This window comes from Pelobates fuscus, chromosome 6 (assembly GCF_036172605.1).
Source record: "Pelobates fuscus isolate aPelFus1 chromosome 6, aPelFus1.pri, whole genome shotgun sequence".
In the NCBI taxonomy this organism is placed as follows: Eukaryota; Metazoa; Chordata; class Amphibia; order Anura; family Pelobatidae; genus Pelobates; species Pelobates fuscus.
Window position 1 is genome coordinate 187305398 of NC_086322.1, and position 26568 is coordinate 187331965.

General features: G+C 40.2%; 2 protein-coding genes across 2 annotated transcripts in view; one reads left to right on the plus strand and one right to left on the minus strand.

Moving 5' to 3' along the window:
• MTTP (microsomal triglyceride transfer protein) overlaps positions 1-15768 on the minus strand; it is a 113951-nt gene extending 98183 nt beyond the window's left edge. The window contains exon 1 of the mRNA XM_063458586.1: positions 15651-15768. Coding sequence (XP_063314656.1) covers positions 15651-15711 — 61 coding nt within the window. The 5' untranslated portion in view covers positions 15712-15768. The remainder of the gene's footprint in view (positions 1-15650) is intronic.
• The window catches only part of TRMT10A (tRNA methyltransferase 10A), a 158528-nt gene that overhangs the window by 85170 nt on the left and 46790 nt on the right, over positions 1-26568 (plus strand). The gene's annotated exons all lie outside the window — the stretch shown is intronic.

Below are 26568 nucleotides of genomic sequence, written 5' to 3' on the forward strand. Positions count from 1 at the left end.
GTAGTGTGTCTGTGCCCGTAGTGTCTCAGTGTCCCCTAGTATAAAAGAAAAAAATCTCAGGCACTCACTGTGATAGCTTTAAGCAGGTTTATTGGATACCGCAACATTTTGACCTGTACCCAGGTTTTTATTAACCCTCCAGTGTCCCCTATATATCACAGTGTCTCAGTGCCCCATGTCTCCCCGTGTCCCCTCGTGTCTGTCACCCAGTGTCCCCAAGAGTCTCAGATTTCCCAGGTCTCCTAGTGTTCCCTAGTATCTGTGTCCCCATGTCTCCCAGTGTCCCAATGTCTCTCAATGTCCCCTAGGGACATGGGGACACTGGGAAACATGAGGACACAAACACTTAGGGACTGGGAGACATAGGGACACAGACATTCCCCCTTCTTGTGTATGTTCGCCCTTTCGGCCGTTCTGGTTATGTGATTTGTGTCAGTAGCCCACCCTTCTACCGCATCCATAGACTTCCTGCTTTACTGGACACTGCTGTTAGGGGGTATGGGTTTACTTGAAAGATGAAAGCATGAGATTAGCAAAGGGTATGTGTTTTCTCATAGTTGCATCCTATGAGTTTCCCTACAGCATCATCTCCATCAGATACATGACACTTAGGAGGTAGGACTGTTTTAGTGTTTTTGGTCAAAGAGATTTTGTAATTAGGCCCATCATAATTATCAGCACCAGGCCCACTGGGCTCTTAATCCAGCCCTGCCTACAGCATTGTTATAACCCTTTTGAAATGTACCTGTAATGTCTCCCTCTCTCTCTTCTGTTCCCATATAAATATATGCCTCAATAAAAGAAAGATTGACAAAAAAAAAAAAGGAACTATATCCCCAATTTGTTAGAGGTGATCTTAGGTCAGTGTATTATATCTGGTGGTCTTGTCAGAAACTACTTTCTTCATATAAGTTCATCAGTTATAGGGGTTAAATTGACTCATATACCTCTTTGTATGCTTCTAATGCTGTTTCCACAATATACTAGGTGCACATGACACACCATGTAATTCGCCATGCATTATGGCATAAATAGGAGCGCTACATGAGATATCCGTCCAAATAACTCTTTCTTTGTACCCCATGTTATTTCTTTAGATCTTTTCTTTTTATAGTTTTATTTCTTGTTTCATTATGCATACATCTATCTTTCACAGTGTAAGATTGTTCCTACTGGCAGTACTGCTTTACATCTGTTTTGTTAAATAACGTATAAAAGCATTAATATATATTCTTTATGTGAACCACTGGAAGTGGTGAGGAAGGCTGAACTTGATGGATGCAAGTCTCTTTTCAGCTATGTAACTATGTGCTTGATTTCATTTTGTAAGTGCATCTGAGTAGTACAATTTGGTACGTTTTATACAATAACGCAGTATTTTGCTGTGATATACAGGGAGTGCAGAATTATTAGGCAAGTTGTATTTTTGAGGATTAATTTTATTATTGAACAACAACCATGTTCTCAATGAACCCAAAAAACTCATTAATATCAAAGCTGAATATTTTTGGAAGTAGTTTTTAGTTATAGCTATTTTAGGGGGATATCTGTGTGTGCAGGTGACTATTACTGTGCATAATTATTAGGCAACTTAACAAAAAACAAATATACACCCATTTCAATTATTTATTTTTACCAGTGAAACCAATATAACATCTCAACATTCACAAATATATATTTCTGACATTCAAAAACATAACAAAAACAAATCAGTGACCAATATAGCCACCTTTATTTGCAAGGACACTCAAAAGCCTGCCATCCATGGATTCTGTCAGTGTTTTGATCTGTTCACCATCAACATTGCGTGCAGCAGCAACCACAGCCTCCCAGACACTGTTCAGAGAGGTGTACTGTTTTCCCTCCTTGTAAATCTCACATTTGATGATGGACCACAGGTTCTCAATGGGGTTCAGATCAGGTGAACAAGGAGGCCATGTCATTAGATTTTCTTCTTTTATACCCTTTCTTGCCAGCCACGCTGTGGAGTACTTGGACGCGTGTGATGGAGCATTGTCCTGCATGAAAATCATGTTTTTCTTGAAGGATGCAGACTTCTTCCTGTACCACTGCTTGAAGAAGGTGGCAGTAGGACTGGGAGTTGAGCTTGACTCCATCCTCAACCCGAAAAGGCCCCACAAGCTCATCTTTGATGATACCAGCCCAAACCAGTACTCCACCTCCACCTTGCTGGCGTCTGAGTCGGACTGGAGCTCTCTGCCCTTTACCAATCCAGCCACGGGCCCATCCATCTGGCCCATCAAGACTCACTCTCATTTCATCAGTCCATAAAACCTTAGAAAAATCAGTCTTGAGATATTTCTTGGCCCAGTCTTGACGTTTCAGCTTGTGTGTCTTGTTCAGTGGTGGTCGTCTTTCAGCCTTTCTTACCTTGGCCATGTCTCTGAGTATTGCACACCTTGTGCTTTTGGGCACTCCAGTGATGTTGCAGCTCTGAAATATGGCCAAACTGGTGGCAAGTGGCATCTTGGCAGCTGCACGCTTGACTTTTCTCAGTTCATGGGCAGTTATTTTGTGCCTTGTTTTCTCCACACGCTTCTTGCGACCCTGTTGACTATTTTGAATGAAACGCTCGATTGTTCGATGATCACGCTTCAGAAGCTTTGCAATTTTAAGAGTGCTGCATCCCTCTACAAGATATCTCACTATTTTTGACTTTTCTGAGCCTGTCAAGTCCTTCTTTTGACCCATTTTGCCAAAGGAAAGGAAGTTGCCTAATAATTATGCACACCTGATATAGGGTGTTGATGTCATTAGACCACACCCCTTCTCGTTACAGAGATGCACATCACCTAATATGCTTAATTGGTAGTAGGCTTTCGAGCCTATACAGCTTGGAGTAAGACAACATGCATAAAGAGGATGATGTGGTCAAAATACTAATTTGCCTAATAATTCTGCACTCCCTGTATATTCCTATATAAACAGGCATATTGATTTATGAAGAAAGCAGTTTAGCAGATAAATCCCTGAGGGGAGACAACCTTGAAAATGTTTTTTCCTTTGTGAGTGCATATTAAAACAATCCTATTATATAGTATTATACAGTAACACTATTATGTACAGTTTTTTTGATCATTTTCAGTGACTTCCAATTCTAAGATCTATCTGGAAGAGTTACTATATCCCACACATGTACACAGTTTTATACAAGTTGTATATATTCTGTTTTTTTTCAGGTGAAGGTGTTTAACCCCTTAAGGACTGAGCCAAATGAACACATTGTGATCAAAACAAAACATAAACTATATGTCTGTTCAGGCGTAATTCACCTCTTTCATATTAAGTGCACCCACACTTATCATATGTCATTTTATTCAGGGGAAATAGGGCCTTCATTTAACATCAAATATTTAGCTATGAAACATTATTTAATATGAATAAAATATAAAACAATGGGAGGAAATAAGAAATGTTGTTATTTTTTTAGTTCTACATGACATTTTAACTGTGATTGTCATAATACTGTTTGCTTTTACTGCAATAAAATACACATATTTGTATTCAGCAATGTCTCACGTGTAAAATAGTTCCCCCTATGTACAGGTTTCATGGTGTTTTGGGAAGTTACAGGGTCAAATATAGCATGTTACATTTTTCAATTTTTTTCCCCATTGAAATTCGCCATATTGGTTACGTTGCCTTTGAGACCGTATGGTAGCCCATAAATGAGAATTACTCCCATGATGGCATACCATTTGCAATAGTTGACAATCCAAGGTATTGCAAATGGGGTATGTCCAGTCTTTTTAGTAGCCATAATAATATGCCTGTAGCGGAGAGCAGTGGTAGCAGGGCTTCTTCTCCGCTGGTTACTCCAACAGATACTCAGGAACAAACAGGAAACTTCAAAACACCAGGCATAAGTACAAGATAATCCACGAATATCCCATCACCCTTCCCAATAACTGGACGACACTCAGTATTAGGAGCAGAACTGAATCTTTAATGGCCAGGCTGGCCTTTTATGCAGGTTTTTCCGGTAAAAATATACAGCAACCAATAAACACAGTCAGGTAATAAATCACTCCCATACAGTACACACAATCCCTCCCCTCTGCTCAGGAGATAATTGAGTTAATTACTGTATCAACTCAATTATCTCCAAACAGAAAAATCAAAATGTTTATACTTTTCTAGAAACATGCCAAAAACATATCATACACTCATAAGTCCAACATGCGCTGATAGCCCCGATCTGGGGGAGCAGCATACTGAAAAATCACCCAGATCGGTTCAAGGGGTCGACAGTTTTATGGAGGTCTTAGTTTTACCGACCGCTCACGAGATGTAAGCCGAGAATAGTTCCATGGGTTTAGGCTGTACGGTCATTCTTTGAGTGCATAAAAATATGGTTTGTGTCTTCGTTCGTTCAATTCCTCTCATTCGTGTGATTCTTTTTACCGAATGCCGCTCTGTTCCCTGGAGTTCACATGAACTAGTACGAAGATGGAAGTCTCTGCAGTGTTCGTGCCGTCGAGTGTCTGATTTGGGTTCCAGACACTCGATGACCAAACACCGCTTGTGCAATTCGTATGCAAAGATGGCTGCCGCCACGTGTTCGGCGGCCACCCAGGGGAACACCCAGTTAGTTTGTGCGTTTGGCAATTGAGAGAGTGTGAACCAAGTTAGGGAGGTCAATTGATGCAATGCTCCCCTCCTGGGTGGCTTGGTTGTTCGGTAGTTGGTTCGTTTGTTGAACCATATGGTGAAAAATAGCTGAACAGGGTTCTTACCGAACAACCAGACGAACGATGGCCAATATTATTTTGTTACTTGTTTCCACAAGTAACTAACAGGGACAATATACGAACTAAAGTAACAAAACAAGGTGAGTGGACAGCCCTGAGCAAAAGGAAGGTACTGTGGAGAAGCCCATTCTACTACAATGCCATGTCCTTGTACATACATGTTTGGTGGCTGCTGTGTATGTGTGTTGGGGAGGAGCACACGTGGTCGGCGAACATGGAGGGACGCAGTAGTTGGTGAAGTCACCTTTTTTTTTTGCATCTTAGGATGTATGCATTAGGCAAAGTAGGCACCTGCCTACAGGTGAATACCTGACAGGGGAGCCTACTGTCAAAGGCCCCCTCTCTACCTTCTGCCTGGTGTCTGCTGTTTACTCTCTGAAACAGATACTCCACGACTCTGAGATCACTGTATTTGGTCTAAGGGAGCATGGTCCTCCAACTCATTGGGTAAGTGAACCGTGGCCAGAATGGGCAACTCATAACTGACAGGTACCGACACACAAATACACACTTATGGAAAATATTTCTACACATACACACTACTACACATATTACACTGTCCACACACATACTGCCACTCCTTGTACTGCCCACACACAGTCCACACTACTACTATTTACTGATGGGTGTGTGTTAACCCCAGGGGGAGTGTGTGTGTTAACCCTAGGGGGAGTATGTGTCATATATAACATAAATGAGTGTTTAGATGCGGGCCCCTGGGGTGGAGCATTCGGAGAGTAGGGTGGGACGGTGTTCCACTCACTTTACAAGTAACTGGGAGAAATAAGGTCCAGCCCAGGGTTTTGGATTGTCTACAACACATTGCTTAGCTGCAGAAGGGGAAATAAAATCCTCCATTTTTAGACAGGTAGAGGAGACTTTTTTATTTCTCCGTTGAGGGCTGGAAGCAGCAGGCTGACTGAGCACAGATAGTTGACAAGACACTAGGTTTGTAAAAACCTGTATTGTTATAGTGTAACCCTTGAGAGATAGGGAATTTAATCCTTTAAGACCGGAGGGCGTACTATTACGCCCTATTTTAAGCGGCTCTAAACGCCACAGGTCGTAATAGTACGCCCTCCGTTTTTTTTTAACTTACCCGGTCGCGGGCGATCCCACGCCGGCGATCCCACGCCGGCGATTGCGGTTGGGGGAACTCCCAGGGAGCCCCCTGCGGCACGTCCGTCCTCTTGGGGCCCCCCCGGCCATGTGAGAGAGAGGTCCTTGCGAGGACCTCACAATCACATGGCCGGATTAGCTGGCTCAGGCATTGCCAGCGGGGGGACTGCCTGTAATGACAGTTAGTCCCCCTGCTGTCTGGAAATCAAATAAAATTAAATTAATCAGTGTAAAAAAAATAATAATAATATACTTAAATCATATATATATATATATATATTATATATATATGATCTAAGTATATATATATATACACATATACATACACACACATACACTGTCTAGGTGTATTTTACTATTAATATATATATAATTATATATATATATTAATATCAAATTACACGTAGACTGATACTGATTAAATATATATATATAATTATTGTTATATATATATTTATATATAATATAAAAAAATATGTAAATACGTAAAAAAATAAAATAAAAAAAATAATTAAAAATAAATAATTTAAAAATATATATATGTGTGTGTTTTTTCGTTCTAACTGTATTGTGATATTAATATATATATATATATATATATCAAAATACACGTAGAACTAAATAATATATATATCTATGTACATAAATATATGTATATATCACTATATGTATAACTATATATAAATAAAAATATTTAAAACATTTATATATATATATATATATATATATATATGTATATATATTAATTCTACACATATATTTATGTAATATTTTTACATAATTAGGTATCTTAATTAATTACAATTAGCGGGACCTGCCTGACAACCCATGCCGAAAGTAAAGGGAATTTAATTTGCTAGCACTATATTTAACCCTAACTTTCCAAGACACCATAAAACCTGTACATGGGGGGTACTGTTCTACTCGGGAGACTTCGCTGAACACAAATATTAGTGTTTTAAAACGGTAAAATATATTACAACGATGATATCGCCAGTAAAAGTGATGTTTTTTGCATTTTTCACTCACAAACAGCACTTACACGGACGATATTATTGCTGCGATACTTTTTACTGTTTTGAAAAACAAATATTTGTGTTCAGCAAAGTTTTCATGGTGTTTTCAAAAGTTACAGCATCAAATATAAGGCTTGTGTTTCATTTTTTTCACATTAAAATTTGCCAGATTGGTTACGTTGCCTTTGAAACCCTATGGTAGCCCAAGAATGAAAATTACCCCTATGATGGCATACCATTTGCAATAGTAGACAACCCAAGGTATTGCAAATGGGGTATATCCAGTCTTTTTTAGTAGCCACTTAGTCACAAACACTGGCCAAAATTGGCGTTTTTTGCATTTTTCACACACAAACAAATACTAACGCTAACTTTGGCTAGTGTTTGTGACCAAAAAGACTGGACATATCCCATTTGCAATACCTTGGGTTGTCTACTATTGCAAATGGTATGCCATTATGGGTGTAAATTTTATTCCTGGACTACTATACAGCCCAAAGGCAACGTAACCAATCTGGCAAATTACAATTTCAAATGTAACGTGCTATATTTGACCCTGTAACTTCCCAAAACACCATAAAACCTGTACATAAGGGGTACTGTTTTACACGTGAGACTTTGCTGAATACAAATATGTGTATTTTATTGCAGTAAAAGCAAACAGTATTATGACATTGACAGTTAAAATGTCATGTAGAACTAAAAAAATAAAAAAAAAATTAATATTAAATTATGTTTCATAGCTAAATATTTGATATTAAATGAAAGCCCTGTTTCCCCTGAATAAAATGATATATAATAAGGGGGGTGCATTTAACCCCTTCAGGACAGGTGACAGACGAGGTCGCCCGTCACGCGGTAAAATTAATCCCAGATCGCGGCGATCGCGGCGATCGCGGGGTTAATGGTGTTCCGGTCTGCCTCTGTATTAGAGGCAGACCGGGAGCACCGGATCGGGCTGTCCCAGCACATGTGCTCGCTCTGACAGCATGTCAGAGCGAGCACATGTGCTGTGTATACTCACCTTCCGCCTCCCTGCACTTCCGGGTTCACTGTGAAGTGCAGGGAGACGGATCATCAGTGATCCTGCCCCCTGTGTAAAAAAAAATAAAGCTTTAATAAAATCCCACCCCCCTTTACCCATTTTAATAAAAAATAACCCCTTCCCTGTCAATTGATCACTGACAACAGTGATCAATTGGCAGGGATTACATTTTACAGTCATCTGATTTTATTTTTTTTAACCCCTGAGGGTTAATTCTTTTTTTTTTAACCCTCAGGGGTTAAATTTATTTTATTAATTAATTTAAATATCATAAAATTATATATTTAGCTAACTGGGGAGGGTGGAAGTTAGTGGGGAATTTGGGGATTTGGAGTTAGGCTAACTAGCGGTTAACCTTAAAAAAAGTTTTAAAAAGTTAAAAATAAAAAGACACCCCCATTTACCCAGTCCAAATAAAAATTAACCCCTTACCTGCCAGTCAATCACTGCCTACAGTGATCAAAATACAGATCACAGTATTATACTGTGATCTAATTTGTTTTAACCCCTGAGGATTAACTTTTATTTATTTATTAACTCTTAGGGGTTTAATTTATATAATTAATGAATTTAAATATTTTATAATTATATATTTTGCTAGCTGGGGTGGGTGGGAGTTATGGGAAAATTGGGAATTTACGGTTAGTGCTGCTTACTGCTAGTTAGGGGTTAACGGTAAAAAAAAGCTTAGAAAAATGTTAAATCGGTAAAAAAAAGTTTTAAGAAAGTTTAGGAAAGTTTAAAAAAATAATAAGCAAAACAAAAGTTTAAAAACTAGTTTTAAAAAGTTAAAGTTTAAAAAAGTAAAAAAATACATAAAAAAATACTCGTTACCACTACACCTGGAACAAACTAGAGAAAAAATGATCCCACGCTAAGGTTCAAAATATGCCTTTTGAATTACCCCAGGGTGTATTCTTTAATAAATAGTATGTGTTTGGGGGGAAGTTTCAATAACCAACCATCTAAACTACTCCAAAATGGAACATGGACACAGCGTAAAACTTCAAAGTTAGAAAAAAACTGAATGGCTGCATCTCAAATGTGCCCCTTCAACATCCACATATACCTGGCAAAGGTACATACGGGGGTATTGCTGTACTCAGCAGACATAGCTAAGCAACATACAAAGTATTTTACAGTCGTATCACACATAAGGATTGCAAAATATACTGTGCAAACTCACTTTGTGTGTCAAAGAGGCAGAAAAAATGCTTATTATCACTACACTTGGTACAAGCTAGCGGAAAAATGATCCCATGCTAAGGTTCAAAATATGCCTTTTGAAATACTCTGGGATGTCTTCTTTAAGAAATGGTATGGCTTTATGGTGTATTTGGATTATATAGCCTGGTAAAATACTCTAAAATGGGACATGGGCACAGCGTAAAAATTTAAAGTTTGAAAAAAAATGAAATGGCTATGTCCCAAATATGCCCCTCCAATGTCCACATATACCTGGCAAAGGTATATACGGGGGTATTGCTGTACTCAGCCGACATAGCTGAGCAACATATGAAGTATTATACAGTCTTAGCACACATAAGGTTTGCAAAATATACTGTGCAAACTCACATTGTTTGTCAAAAAGGCAGAAAAAATGCTTATTACCACTACACTTGGTACAAGCTAGCAGAAAAATGATCCCACACTAAGGTTCAAAATGTGCCTTTTAAAATACCCTGGGATGTGTTCTTTAAGAAATGGTATGCCTTTATGGTGTAGTTGTAATATGTAGCCTGTTCAAGTGCTCCAAAGTGGAACACGGACACATCAAAACCCTCCATGAAAATTCACACTTAAAAACGTAAACTTGTCTCGTCTCTTTTACAGCACTGTAACTTCACAAAATATTGCCAAAGACATACAATGGGGGTGTCATTTTACTCAGAAGACTTAGCTGAGCATAATTTGGGGGGGGGGGGGTGAACTTAGTGGCACATATGAAATATACAAAATGCCCAGCATAAATGTAATCCGTATGTAAAAAATGCACAAAATAATTTTTTACCACATACTTTGGCATATATTGGTGAAAAAATGGGGGCATGTTAAGGCACAATATGCACCATATGAGATACCCTGGAGTGTCTACTTTTACAAATGGTAGGCCTTTGTGGGTTTTTTTGAACAGTCAAACTGTTATAATAACCCAAATGGAAGTATTGGCTCATGAAATCCGTCTCTCTAAATTCTACGGTGAATACTGAAAAGGACAGGTCTCCTGTATGGCACTGTAACTTCACGAAATAGTGCCAAAGACATACAAAGGGGGTGTCATTTTACTCAGCAGGTGTAGCTGAACACAAAATAAAACTTTGCACAGGAATAGCACACACCAACTTTACAAAATACACATGAGAAGTTATTTGTTATAAGTTTGTGTGCCAAAAAACAAAAAATACAAAATTTTTCTCCAATATTTAGCAGAGTTTGGCAGTGAAATGACTACGTAGAAAGTGTCAAAACAACCTCAGGTAAATAGCCTGTGATGTCTACTTTATATAAATATATACTTTTTTGTGGCAATTTTGTTTTCTTTTATGGCTATTAAGCTTACAAGACAAACATACCAAATTCTAAAATAGCTCCACATTAAAAGTTTATTTTACTCCTTGTGCTTTGTGACCTGTAACTTCCAAAAAAAAACTTAAAATCACAGACACATTATATATTCTGTAAATCAGAACAACTAAATGAATTTATTTTTAATTGCTTTCTTTAACCTGCACTAATTATGCACACATTATTATTGCAAAAACTGTAAAAAAACAAAACAAAATTTTTCTGTATTTTTTTTATAATAAATAAGCATTTATATATATATGTTACATCAAATTAAAGCCCTTTCTGTCCTTTAAAAAACAGTATATAATATGTGTCGGTGCAATAAACGAGAGAGATGCAAATTGCAGTTGAACGCAAACAGCAAGAAAATGCAAAAATTGCTTGTGTCATTAAAGGACCACTATAGTGCCAGGAAAACATACTAGTTTTCCTGGCACTATAGTGCCCTGAGGGTGCCCCCACCCTCAGGGACCCCCTCCCGCCGGGCTCTGGGGAGAGGAAAGGGGTTAAAACTTACCTTTCTCCAGTGCCGGGCGGGGAGCTCTTCTCCTCCTCTCCTCCTCCTCTCCTCCCATTCGGCTGAATGCGCACGCGCGGCAAGAGCTGCGCGCGCATTCATCCGGTCTCATAGGAAAGCATTATCAATGCTTTCCTATGGACGCTTGCGTGCTCTCACTGTGATTTTCAGTGAGACAGCCACTAGAGGATTTGAGGGCTGGATTAACCCATTTATAAACATAGCAGTTTCTCTGAAACTGCTATGTTTATAAAAAAAATGGGTTAACCCTAGCTGGACCTGGCACCCAGACCACTTAATTAAGCTGAAGTGGTCTGGGTGCCTATAGTGGTCCTTTAAGCGTAAGACAAGCTTCTGAAGCTGTGTCCTTAAGGGGTTAATATGAAAGAGGTGAATTACGGTTGGACAGACATATAGCGCAAATGCCAGGTTTTGTTTACGTTTTGTTTTGTTCACAACGTGTACATTTGGCTCAGTCCTTAATGGGGTTAATGTTAGTAAGCTCTCAGACTAGCTAGGATTTTGTTTACAGGGATTTCTGTTACATTATTGTTTCTTTCATTTGCTGCTGTCTCCGTGGTGAATTTAAACAACAAAGTGCCTGGATTTATGTTAATTCCAAAAGACCGTGCTATTTGCAATACAGGATCTCTATATATCCTTTTTTTTTTTTTTTTTAAATCAAATATTTGTTTGGTTATTGTTTTAGAAGGTGGGGTGATTGGGAGATACTTGAGAATTCTGTGCCTACTGGAGCTGGCAATGTACCTCCAATTAAAAACCGGTATCATATAATTATCTGAAAATGGATAGAAGACCATTTTCTTTTGCAACATTTCCAACCATGGATGGAACCATAGTACAACTCATTATAACAGCAGGAAATATGACCTTGAAAATACATTTATCAAATCAATAAATGATAGTGATAACACCACACTGCAAAATTATTGATAATGAAGCCACGTACATAAAACCTAAGTTATCTTTACTGAATTACAATCGCCACGTTGACCCAAAGTAGAAAATATCAACCTTTGACACATCGTGCTTACTAATTCTCATCTGTGTAGTACTCAATATGGAATGTTGCATTCAGCAGTTTATGATACAGATTGAGACAGAGCAGAGGAAAAGTGCCAAAGGTGTCGCAAGGCCATCTAAAATACCATATGAAAGTTTGATTTGTCCCTTCCATGCTCAATAGGTATATCCTGCAGTGGATTGTACCACTTAAAGGGGTACTGTCTCTTCAGAGAGGAAGACACATTCCAGCTCCTAACTAAAAGTTAAGTTTTTATGTGATTTTATAGATTTGTTTAGATTTTTTGAGAACTCAGAGGAGCAAGGTTAATAAAGAACAGACAATGGCTGTCAAAACGTATGCAGTGCAATGAACAGCACTCTGGGCAATCTCTGCTATAGACATAACTGACCCCTGACTCGGATTAAGTAAATGCAATGCATTTCTCATACCATTGTTCTAATATATTTGCTTATGGCTTTTTCTCTGGCCTTGTAGATTATGCAGAGTTGCTAGAATCTTAACAAATATTTACAAGGCTTTAAAACAGTGAGGATTTTATTCACATGTATTTGAACAATGCTGAGCTAAAATCTTAATAGCAAATTTAGGCAAAATCAGCAGATCTAGAAAAATGCACCATGTCATCTATGGTCACAGCTTGGCTATTTTAGCCTGAATTGTGCTATTAATACTTTAAAGCTACACTCAGCACTTGAAAAGCATTGTGTGCAGTGGCGTACATACCAGGGTCGCAGGGGTCGCGGCTGCGACCGGGCCCGGCCCACCAGGGGGCCCGGCCGCCCTGCGACCCAGGTATGTACCCACAAGGCCAGCCTCTTCTGCTGGGGGGCCCAGGAGCCGGCCACCTCCGGGCCCCCCGAGGCTGGCCCTGCTGTCACCCGGCTGGCGGGCTCGAGAGGGAGCACTGACCCCTGGGTGCTCCCTCTTCAGCTCCCTCGCGCACCGCACTGAAACCGGAGCCGGAAGATGACGTCATCTTCCGGCTCCGGCATCAGTACGCGGCGCGCGAGGGAGCTGAAGAGGGAGCACCCAGGGGACAGTGCTCCCTCGCGCTCCCGCCAGCCAGCCGGGTGACAGCCTGGCCAGCAACACCACTGGACCCCAGGGAATCCCCCAGCTCTCCCACAGGTAAGGAGGCTGGGGGGATTAAAAAAAAAAAAAAAAAAAAGTTTGAGTGTGTTAGTGTAAGTGAGTGTGTGTGTTAGTGAGTGTGTTAGTGTTAGTGAGTGTGTGTGTTAGTGTTAGTGAGTGTGTGTGTTAGTGTTAGAGTGTGTGTGTTAGTGTTAGTGAGTGCGTGTGTTAGTGTTAGTGAGTGTGTGTGTTAGTGAGTGTGTGTTTTAGTGTTAGTGAGTGTGTGTGTTAGTGAGTGTGTTAGTGTTAGTGAGTGTGTTAGTGTTAGTGAGTGTGTGTGTTAGTGAGTGTGTTAGTGAGTGTGTGTGTGTTAGTGAGTGTGTGTGTTAGTGTTAGTGAGTGTGTGTGTTAGTGAGTGTGTGTTTTAGTGTTAGTGAGTGTGTTAGCGAGTGTGTTAGTGTTAGTGAGTGTTAGTGAGTGTGTTAGTGTTAGTGAGTGTGTGTGTTAGTGAGTGTGTTAGTGTGTGTTAGTGTTAGTGAGTGTGTGTTAGTGTTAGTGAGTGTGTTAGTGTTAGTGAGTGTGTGTGTTAGTGTTAGAGTGTGTGTGTTAGTGAGTGTGTTAGTGTTAGTGAGTGTATGTGTTAGTGTTAGTGAGTGTGTGTGTTAGTGAGTGTGTGTTTTAGTGTTAGTGAGTGTGTGTGTTAGTGAGTGTGTTAGTGTTAGTGTTAGTGAGTGTGTTAGTGAGTGTGTGTGTTAGTGTTAGTGAGTGTGTGTGTTAGTGAGTGTGTGTGTTAGTGAGTGTGTTTGTTAGTGAGTGTGTTAGTGTTAGTGTGTTAGTGAGTGTGTGTTAGTGTTAGAGTGTGTGTGTTAGTGAGTGTGTTAGTGAGTGTGTTAGTGTTAGAGTGTGTGTGTTAGTGAGTGTGTTAGTGTTAGTGAGTGTGTGTGTTAGTGTTAGAGTGTGTGTGTGTGTTAGTGTGTGTGTTAGAGTGTGTGTGTTAGTGTGTGTGTCTGTTACTGAGTATGTTTGTGTGCGTCTGTCACTGAGTGTGTGTCTGTCAGTAAATGTGTGCGTCTGTTCATGAGAGTGTGTGTGTGTCTTAAGCACTTACCTTTCTCCAGCGCCGGACTCCCTTAACGCTGGGGATCTCTCCGTCCCCATCCGCCTCTCAGCTCCGAATGCACATGCGTGGCAAGAGCCACGCGCGCATTCAAACCGCCCATAGGAAAGCATTACTCAATTTTTGCAAAGGCAGCAGACATGAGAGGTGCAGTTTTTCAAGCTATTTGTGGATATACTACCCCCTCCCACCCCCCACCCCCTTTACATAATTAAATACATGCAAGTTTTTATTGGGGGCATATCTACTAAGCAGTGATATTTATGTTGTTTTTGGGCCATGGAGTGTCCCTTTAACTTGCTGCAATTCCAAATTCAGTGATTAAACCCTGCAGTTTAGAAGTTATTTACCCTGCAATATAGCTAGGGTGATATAGTCCCTAAACAACATTATTATAAATGGTTATATAACAAAAAACACTCAAAAAAAATTACAATTTAGTAACATATAAAACACTATTAATAACTTGTTCTATTGTCATAATAAATGTATTTTTTCCCCCCTTAAAATATTTCCACTATATCCTTAACTTCTTCAGCAACATCATCATAGTAATGTTAGTGTGACCAGATGCCAAATCCATAGCGTTCTGCTAACGTTAATACATGATTAGTTGAACTTTCCATGCCATAGTATGATGTCCAGGAGCTCGTTTGTTATGACAAAATACAGCACTGGGCTTTAATTGAATAATTAATGACCAAATCTCACATTATAGTAAAGATGCTTACGGAAAATGTATTCTGCATCACTGCATCATAATCATTGCTGTAACCTGGCTTTCACATATACATTTCAATTCACTGTTTGTCATGCAACGTCATTATTGTGCCTTGTCATGTGCATGTTTAATTCAGTGGCTACCAACTCTTCATGTCTTACTTGCACCGTTGTGCTAAATATGTGATTTGAACCAAAAATACAGAATTTCAAAATAATTACTGCTGTACTGCACAGGACACCTTTTTATAAGAATTTCTAACATTCTATATTAGAGCTTTAATATAGTCATGTGCTACTTTGTGAAAACAAAAGTGATATGTGAAGCCGGCCAGCAATGGAATGTTGCATAACGTCACACCAAGGTGCAGGTTGTTCGGTAAAACCCATAATCATTTGTTATACTATATATTACGAGACCAGAGTTCCTTGATTATTCACAATCCATTGATATTTGATTTAATATATATTTACTTCTACCACTCTGTGTACTATTGATTTAATCATTAATTTCTCCAATTCAACAGTTTTTCAAAGTTTGCCTGTTTTGGTCGAAAATTTTTACATCAAGTTCTGACTCTAACTCAATTCACTGTGTACTGAATAACTCCTGAACAGGAATATGATACATTTCCACATATAAACATGCACGCTTACCTTTAATTGAGGCAGAGAAGGTGGAAAAAACAAAAAGGAAAAATAATGTTAAAGATATCATTTTCTAAACATCTAACAAGGCAGCAAGCTGGTCAACTGCAGAGGCATAAGCAGCCTACCCCACCGAAGAACAATGTGAAGAGAGCTTCACTTCACAAGATAATGTTTATCTAGATGTAGTAAAGGTCAGACTCCAAACTCCATGCATAACTTACATTGACTAAAGGTCTATTAGGTAATGATTAACCAAGTGTACATTTGAGATATTCTCTAATTATTGAAACGGTTGCTATTTCGACTATTGTTTCACTAGATCATGTTTGGTTTCACTACATTTAGATTCATTTGAAAGGAATACTGAAGTGTTAAGAAGACATAGTTGTATTTCTAATGCCTTAGTGTCCTTGCCCCTGGTTATATAGGTTGTCTCAATGTTTCCCATAAAATAAATGTTTTTACCTTCATTTTTTCCATATCTTGGAGGACACATGGCCTTGGGGACCAGATGCAGAGTGGCACGCATGCACGCATCTAAGCATTTCCAATGGGGGCTTCTGTGTCACTTGACCAAGTTTTACTCGTTCACTGGACACGTCACCAGTGACTGTCAGTGTAATAGCCACTGGAGGTGTGTTTAACCTCACAAGGTAAACATTGGTGTTTTCTGCATAATGTCTTACCTTGAATGGTTCAATTTACAGGACCACTGCTCCCAGGCTATTTCATTGAGATGCAAAACACCAATATTTACCTCGTGCGGATGGGTAAAGTGGTCCTTTAAGGTCCTAAAGAGCCAGGAAAGTTATTGGCTAAACAGTGAGCCCTGGTGTACTGTCCACTGAATTACAAATGTACGTCTGACTAGTTTTTGAAAACATATGCACCAAGCTGCCAGGGACTGTTTAGAATGATCTTATTATTATCTTGTTCTAATGATTAAGTGGTTTAGTGCTCAGGTTGCATCCCTGATTAGCATACCTTCCAACATTGCTCCCCTTCAAATCGGGAACGTTGGGCATAGTCCTAGGACATTGATAGTGAAGTGAACCACTTTGCTAGTGACACCAAACAACGGGTGGGGCCACCAATAAAGAGTAAGTCTCATCCAAAAGGAGGTGGGTCAATCAAAAAAATAGGAGGGCCTGCCACCTCACAAGCAGTCTAGTTAGCCTCCAGCTACCAAGACCATACAGGGAGTGATGCTGAACCTGAATGGTTCTAGTGCCAGTTGCATATCGCGGTGGCGTTAATGATGCACTCATGCTGTGTTGCATGGGGACAGTATGCTGGTGTCCCCAGATGTGGGACAGCAAGACAGCACTTAAAAATCAGGAATGTCCCAACAAAAGTCGGACAGTTGGGAGTCATGGATAAAATATAGTAACATAAGAGACAATGATGAAGAAAAACAGCTGTCCAAAAAGCTTGGGATACGGTGCATTATATGCCAATATGTTATCCTGAGGTGACCCCACAGTAGGTTGGATAAAGAGCCTTGGGCCTGGTGCTGCTGATTATAATGGGCCTAATTATATAATCTTTATGAAAGAATGTGCTCTAACAGCCCCACCTCTCCCCAATGTTTTGTACCTGGTGGAGATGGTGACTAATTTGTCCACTCCTTCCCTTCTTACCAGCAGGCAGAATGTTGATCCTAGGATTGAGAAAGAGGTGGATGTGGTGAGTGTTGCAGAAAAAGGACATGCCACACTGTCATATGATTACAAAAGGATGGGAGGGGAGAGGGGGCTCATGCAGATTCAAGCATGAATGCTCCTGTTGCGGGGAAGCTCATGGGCTCGCCAGATGCTTTAAGCGGGGTAAGTCTTCAACTAGCAGTTACGCTCGCTGCCACTGGGAATAACCCCAGTGAAGGTCGGCACGATGTTACCTTGGCTAAGCCATTATGTTAACCGGGATGACGCTGAGTGGTTGTTCAAAGGGTTCTTTATTCTGCATCGGGTTAAGGTGGCTGGGCGCCTGTGTTGGAATTTAAAGTCTGTTGCGGAGCCGCCTGAGGTGGTCCTCAATTGGGTGAAGAAGTACAATTGGGGAGGATGGCTGGGCCGTTTGCTGAACCCCCGCTGTAGGAGCTGCAGGTCTCGCCGCTAGGGGTTGTCCCCAAAAAGGAAGTGGATACATTTTGTTTGATACTCCATTTATTGTATCCAAAGAGATCTTCAGTGACTGATGATAACGATGCCACCCTGTGATCCATTTCCTATGCATCATTCGACCAAGCGGTTGAGTTGGTTAGGAGAGCGAGGCACGGGGCGCTGATGGCTAAGATGGAAGTGGCTTTCCATTTATTTACTATCCATCCCAATTGTCACCATCTATTGGGGTGTTTCTTTGACTGGGCTTATTTTGTAGATCTTTGTCGGCCCATGGGCTACTCGATCTCATGTGCTTACTTTGAGAAGTTCAGTACCTTTTTAGAGTGGGTAGTGAAGGAAGAGATGGGGGGCTCTCGTGGTACACTATCTCATCTAACTTATTATTATTATTTTATTTTGATCGTCTAATGGGTCTGATCGTTGTAGGCGGATGTTGAGGTCCTCAGAATGGGTCGCTAAGTCCTTCGGAAAACCGTTGGCGGCAGACAAGACGGTGGGGCCCTCGACTTGCCTTAGTTTGGTGATTGATTCAGTGTTGGGGGAATGCTGCTTGACCGAGGGCAAGCTGACAGCACACTGCTCGCTCCTAGCATCGGTTGGGGGCACTCGGAAGTTGACGCTGTGGGTACTGCAGTCACTGATGGGCAGTCTTAATTTTTCCTGTAGGGTGATTCCAATGGTGAGGGCCTTCAGTAGATTCTCGTCCCGAGCTACTTGTGGGGTCTAGTTGGCACTCTAAGCCAATCAGTAGCTCCCCATTCATAAAAACTTAAAACATTTTTATGAATCGGGAACTAGCGATTGGCTTAGAGCATCAGCTGACCACTCTAGCGAATCAGTGGCACCCATGCCTATCGTCAATCTGCACTTCCTGACACTCCATTTCAGAAGCCGAATACCACTGAGCGACGTGGAGAAACCATTTGAGAGCGGTTTCACCCCTTAGAGGAAAGAGAGCGCCCAGGGGCCTCCTTGGATTGTAGCATTTTTTATTTAGATAAAGTTGTTGTGACCAGAATGTTCCTTTAATTGATTAAAGGAACACTATAGTGTCAGGAAAACAAACATGTATTCCTGACACCATAGTTGTGAAAACGCTATTCACCCTGGCCTTATGTGATAATGACTATGCTCCTCCCCTTCATGACACTGTAAAAAAGTAGCCAAGCATGGATGTCATTACAATTCTGCCCCCCCTGGAAAAATTCCTGCAGACGCCCATTGTGGGGTAAGACATGGTGTCGCTTCGGCGCTCCAAGACCGATGTGTTCGGGAAAGGCTGCTTAGTGACTCTCTATTCCCTGCCGGGCTCAGGTACATGCCTGATGTCATCTACTAGTACATATATGGACTTTCACTCAAAGGTTGATAGTTGTTTCCTCTTACACGAGGATGGGTCTGCCCTGTTCCGTTTTCAGTTTTTTAAGGTTTTTCGGCCGGGGCTACAAAAGTTAGGTTTGGGACCCACTCATTCAGGATCAGGGAAGCCACGGAGGCCTCTCGTTTAGGGCTTGGGGATGGTTTGGTCAAACAAATTGGTAGGTGGGAATCCATTCGGTTTAAATCATGTGCGCAGCCTAATTGGCTGGGTTAAGATGGGGTATGGTGTTGGAGTAGGGGAATCTGTTATGTTAATTTTGTTTTCGTTTTAGGTTAGGTGGCCTGGTTGGTGGGCCATTCTTGCGTTTACTGGGCTCAAAAGAGAGCGGCAGTTCGGACGTGTGGAATGCAGCTGGGATTTCCTCTGTAGCAAGTTTTACTAATGTGGTTTGGTTTTCAGGCCTTCGGTTGGCAAGGTGCCAGTGGTAAAATCTTTCAAAGGGTAATGAGGGGACTGGCCCCAGATATATTAATACATGCTGGGGGTAATTTACTAGGGCTGGTCCCTCAGAGTTTTGGTACAAGGGATGAAGAGGGATTTGGACCGGCTACAGGAGCTGGTTCCAGCTATGGTGATAGTGTGGTCCAAAATGGTTCCACGTTTTCACTGGAGGTATGCTAGGAACCCTGCAGCAGTAAGGTGGTGTTGGGAGAAAGTAAACAAGACAATGGCAATTTGTCAGGTGGATAGGGGGTATAGAGGTAAGGCATTGGGATTTGTAAAGGTATGCTTCCTGGGTACTTTGGGTGGGATGGGGTCAATCTCTCAGATGTGAGGTATGAACCTTCTTAGCCTGGGCTTCCAGGAGGGTATTGCCAGGGCCCTGTTCTTGTGTGGTAGGGGCACTCAGGAGCATTAGGGGGTTAGGTCCTGATGGGGAATGACAAGGTAATTCGAGAGCTACCTCGAGTAGGAAGAGGGGCATGGATAGGTTTAAGGTGATTTAGGGAGGAGTTTACCTAGCTGGTAGATTTGAGCTCTTTGGTGGCTACGAACCCGGTGGTGTAGGGGTATCTCGGTACACCCCTGCAGTTTATTATTTGAAATGGGGTCGTATAGACAGTCATGTTTTGTTATTTTTTTATATATATATATATATATATATATATAATAGAAGAAAGGTGCACTCACAGGACTTCATCCAAAAGGTATTTTTATTCTTACATTTGTGGTCAAATCCTCAATCAACGTTTCGACCCCTAAAGAGTCTTTTTCAAGATCAAACTAACAGTAAAATAAACATGCATATATAGGAAGGTAAATAGGATAAACTTACCTAACAGGTGTGTAGCAACAAACTCCCGCCCGACCATCCGAAACCCGGAAGTGCGCCCGTGCAACCACGTGATTGGGCGTGATGACGCGTGTACTGTGCGTCGTTGCTAAGCAACGAGTAAACAAATCCTCCGTGGATATATGTATTGCCGCGAGCTTAAAGACAGCTCTGGGGGGGATCAAAAGAGTGTGAATTAAGTGCCTGCTGAAATTAAAATCGATTCTACAATAGTAGGATGCCCATCAACTTTAAAAACATAACAAAAGGAGGATTATGTAAATGTATACAGTCTGAGGATCTTAATCCTATCTGTGAGACTAGGGCAGCTAGAGAATAAACACACTGTGGAACCAAGTGACATTACTATACACATAGTGATGGTGAAAACAAAGAACCAGTCCCATAACCCTAGTAACTCCACCACTGCCTAAGACTCACAGACCAAATCTATAATACAATATTAACTGGTCTGAAAAATGTATAAATCCATACATATATATTGATTAGATTATTGTGCAGAATCTATAAAAAAAAATTTTTTTGGGTATGCTACATACATTGCCTTAAACATTATACTATTATTTACCAGATCGCAGAACATGACCTCAATCGCTGTTACATGGTTGTAGAGTAATAGTGTGCATCTACATCGCTAAAAAAATGAGATATTATATTTAAGAGTTGAGAATTGGCTGTGAATCTATAATGCTGCCGACTGAGCATCCAAAAAAGACAAATCTATTGCCAAAATTTAAGTTATATTCTGTAAGTATTATTCACCAAATTTAAACAAGAAAGAAAATGTCTACTGATCTACGAAATTCTATGGTTAGAATATGTTAAGATACATCACTCTATCTACTTTACAACCATGGGGCATAGAAAATAATAATAAACTTTGTACATGGCCGTGTCACAAAAACATCGAATAGGTATTATATTCATTTAAACCTCTAGGAGTGACTGTGTCCAGGGTAAAAATCCAATAAGCTTCCCTTTGAAGCAATGTTCTAGATCTGTCACCCCCACGGGGTAACGGGGGGACATGATCAATGGCCATAAATTTCAATGTGGGAAGTCTGTGTGAGGCCGCAAGATAGTGTTTGGCTACTGGTTTATCCGTTTTAGAATCTCTGAAGGCTGTCATGATGCCAGACCTATGTCCTCGGATGCGATCACGAAGGGTAAGGTCCGTTTTCCCTACATAGGATAACCCACATGGGCAAGTGATGAGATAGATAACGTGATCCGTGGTACATGTGATATGATGTGCAATTTTAATTCTTTTCCCACTGTGGGGATGGGAAAACGAATTCCCCGGGATCATGTGGCTGCAAGTAACGCAGCCACTACATTTGTAACATCCAGGTTTCTTATATGTTGCTTTTTTCAGGTAACTTTGTGTGGGATCATTGTGGATAAGGATGTCCCTTAGATTACGGTTTCTTCTATAACTGATAGTAGGTTTTCTGTTAAAAATCGAAGGTAATTGTTTATCAGAATGAAGTATGTCCCAATGTTTTTCAATTGAATTTCGGATTTGTGTGGTCCCTGTATGATAGGTGAGTGGTACATAGATTTTAGGTGGATCTATGTTAGATTTGACTTGTGTCTTCATTGTTTCCTGTGTCCATTTTTCAATTGCCCGAGTTTTTGCTTTCTCAAGTGTTTGGATCCGGTACCGTCTCTCTTGAAACCTGAGGGTCATTTCTTGTAGTTGTACATCACGTTTTTTCTCACCACTATTGTAACGAAGTACCCGCATAAATTGGGATATAGGCAACGCATCCTTAAAGTGTTGTGGATGATAACTGGTGCTTGAAAGGAGAGTGTTTCTGTCCGTGCTCTTGCGATGAAGTGTATGTCCAAATTTATTCCCATCTTTATATTTGGTAACATCCAAGAAAGGTATTTCTTTCTCACTGTGAGCCAGGGTGAATTTAACTGGTGATTTCAGATTGTTAATGTGGACTATCATGTCTTCCAGTTCTTTAGATGAACCTTTCCATATCATGAGCACGTCATCCACAAAACGATAGTAAGCCAAGATCTTATCCTGTGTTGAATTCAAAATATACCGGTGTTCAAATTGGGACATATAGGCATTGGCATATGAAGGTGCCATAGCCGCACCCATCGCTGTCCCCTCCAGTTGTAAATAGAATAATTCTTCGAATTTAAAATAATTACAAGTTAATGCGATGTTTAGAAATTCAAGAAGATATTCTATCGGTGGTCCTTGATATTTGTCCGATGTCGTGAGTATTTCTCTGAGGGCTTCTATGCCCCCCGAATGGGGTATGATGGTGTACAGGCTTTGTACGTCTAAAGTGGCTAGTATTATACTGTCTTGTTCTTCAAAGGAGATGTCTTGTAATCTATTCAGTAGATCTTTAGTATCGCGAATGCATGTGGGCAATTGCTGGACACTGTCCTTGATGTAGAAATCCACATATTTTGCTATGGGTTCTAGCAAACTTCCTCTGGCCGACACAATAGGTCTGCCAAGGGGATTCTTGGTATCTTAGTGAATTTTCGGGATGGTGTACAATACTGGGTATATCGGATGTTCAACGAAAAGATATTTAGATGTGGGCATATCCACATATCCCATTTGTAATCCTATTGTGATATGTTCTTTAACCCCTTAAGACCGCAGGACGTACCATGCCGTCCTTATTTGGGCGGCTCTAAACGCCGCAGGACGGCATGGTACGTCCTGGGCGGTCTTACCCCCCACGTGGCCAGCGGAACATGGCCGCTGCAGATCGCGGTCTGGGGGGCATGCCTGGCCCCCCAGGCAGCCCCCCTGTGCCTGGGGACCGCGGTCTGCAGCTTCCGATCGCAGTGACAGGCTGTCACTGCGATCGGTATTTACCATGTGTCAGCCGATTTTAAAATCGGCTGACACATGGAGCCGGCGGAATTCTCTGCAGCAGATCGCGGTCGGGGGACATGCCTGGCCCCCCAGGCAGTCCCCCTGCGGTCAGTGACCGCGATCTGCAGAGTATGATCGCAGGGAGAGGCTGTCTCTGCGATCTGAATGCAGAGACAGCCTCTCCCTGCGATCTGATCGCAGTGACAGCCTGTCACTGCGATCAGAGTTACTATGTGTCAGCCTACTGGCTGACCCATAGTAACTGCAGGCAGGATCCCCCTGCAGATCGCGGTGGGGGGCATGCCTGGCCACCCAGGCACTCCCCCTGTGGCCAATTACCGCGATCTGCAGGAGGTGATCACAGTGACAGCCTGTCACTGTGATCACTGATCCTGTGTGTCAGCCAGTGATGTAAAATCACTGGCTGACACTGTCTCTGCCCCTCTCCTCCCCTATTAACCCCTTAATGTAAAAAAAAAAAAAAAAAATTAAAGTTAAAAATAAAATACACTTACATCATTTATATATATATTATATATATGATCTATATATAATATATATATATATATATACGCACACATTTACACATACACTAAGTGTATTTTAATATTTATATATATAATTATATATATATATTAATATCAAAATACACGTAGAAGGATATTGATTAAATATATACATAATTATAATTATATATATATATATATATATATAATAAAAAAATATGTAAATACGTAAAAAAAATTAAAATAAAAAAATAAATAATTAAAAATATATATGTGTGTGATTTCATTCTAACTGTATTTTGATAATATATATATATATATATATATAGATATCAAAATACACGTAGAACGAAATAATATATATATGTATATACCCAAGTATATACGTATACATCACTATATGTATACCTATATATAAATAAAAATAATAGTAAAAAAATTATATACATATATATACATATATATATATATACACACACGTGTATATATAATAATTTTACATATATATTTATGTAATAATTTTACATAATTAGGTATCCTAATTAATTACAATTAGCGGGACCTGCCTAACAACCCAGGCCGAAAGTATAGGGAATTTAATTTGCTAGCACTATATTTAACCCTATAACTTTCCAAGACACTATAAAACCTGTACATGGGTGTACTGTTTTACTCGGGAGACATCGCTGAATACAAATATTTGTGTTTCAAAACCGTAAAATTTATTACAACAATGATATCGTCAGGGAAAGTGAAATTTATTGCCTTTTTTGCACACAAACGGCACTTACACTGACGATATTTTTGCTGTCATACTTTTTACTGTTTTGAAACACAAATATTTGTGTTCAGCAAAGTCTCCTGAGTATAACAGTACCCCTCATGTACAGGTTTTATGGTGTTTTCAAAAGTTACAGAGTCAAATATAAGGCTTGCGTTTCAGTTTTTTCACAATGAAATTCGCCAGATTGGTTACGTTGGCTTTGAGACCGTATAGTAGCCCAGAAATAAGAATTACCTCCATAATGGCATACCATTTGCAAAAGTAGACAACCCAAGGTATTGCAAATGGGGTATGTTCAGTCTTTTTTAGTAGCCACTTAGTCACAAACACTGGCCAAAATTGGCTTTCAAATTAGTTTTTTGCATTTTTCACACACAAACAAATATTAACGTTAACTTTGGCTAGTGTTTGTGACCAAGTGGCTACTAAAAAAGGCTGGACATACCCCATTTGCAATACCTTGGGTTGTCTACTTTTGCAAATGGTATGCCATCATGGGGGTAATTTTCATTCCTGGGCTACCATACAGTCTCAAAGGCAACATAACCAAACTGGCAAATTTCAATGTGAAAAAACTGAAAAGTGTAACATGCTATATTTGACCCTGTAACTTCCCAAAACACCATAAAACCTGTACATAGGGGGTACTGTTTTACACGTGAGACATCGCTGAATACAAATATGTGTATTTTATTGCAGTAAAAGCAAACAGTATTATGACATTCACAGTTAGAATGTCACATAGAACTAAGAAAATTAAAAAAAAATCATATTTTCTCTCATTTTTTTATATTTTATTCATATTACGTTATGTTCCATACCTAAATATTTGATGTTAAATGAAAGCCCTGTTTCCCCTGAACAAAATGATATATAATAAGTGTGGGTGCATTTAATATGAAAGAGGTAAATTATTGTTGAACAGACATATAGTCAAAATCTGTGGTTTGTTTACATTTTTTTTGGTTCACAACTTGTACATTTGGCTGCGGTCTTAAGGGGTTAATTCTCTTTTGGAATTTAGTAGTAGGATTGAAAGTTAGTCTTCGGTACGTGGTGGTGTCGGACAATTGCCTCATGATTTCTGTTTGATATTGACGGTATGTCATTATAACAATGGCTCCCCCTTTGTCAGCAGCCCGGATAATGATCTCTGGATCTTGTTTGAGATCTTTAAGTGCTGCTCATTCACTTTTTGTTAAGTTTTGTCTATGGTCCCGTGGTTTCTTAGTAATACAGTCGCTGTCTTTCTTTAGAACTTGCATGAAGGTCTTAATGGAGTTACTTGATGTCTTTATCTCGGATGTGTACTTCACTTTAAAAGGAGTCTTAGGTGTAAGTGGTGGAACTTCTTTCCGATGTTCATTATTGATTAGCGTGCGTTGCAATTGGTACAAGTCTACTTCCACCTTGAAAGGATCTGGTTTAGACACAGGCACGAATGTAAGTCCTTTAGTGAGTACAGAGTAATGGTCGGTTGTCAGTATTTTATGTGAAAGGTTAAAGACACTCGTTACCTCTTCCGCAAAGGTGGTTTGCCCTTGGAATTTATGTTTTTGTGTTCCCTTCTGTCCTCTACGTGGGACTCTATTCTTCTTATGACTCTGGTGTCCATTCGAGAGGTACCTGGGGACTCTTGAGGTGCTGGGTCTCTTTCTAAAAAATGTTCTGATCCGCCTTGTGGTCTGTCATCTCTATTATCAGCATCCGACGCTGACTCCCCTGAACTCATGTCCACTGTTTGAAATGTGGGTTTTCTGATTCGATGTCTGTATCTTGGTGGTTGTTCTCTATTAGCCGATGATGTGCCACTAAGCCATCTGTACACCTGATGGTATTGGTAGTCATGGTTAACTTTGGCTAGTTTTTGCTTTTTGAACCTGATAAGTTCATTTTTGTATTTGTTAATATCATCTTGTAACTTTAACATTTGGGTGGTTACTGCTGAAGATTGCAGAGATAGTACATTGGAAATC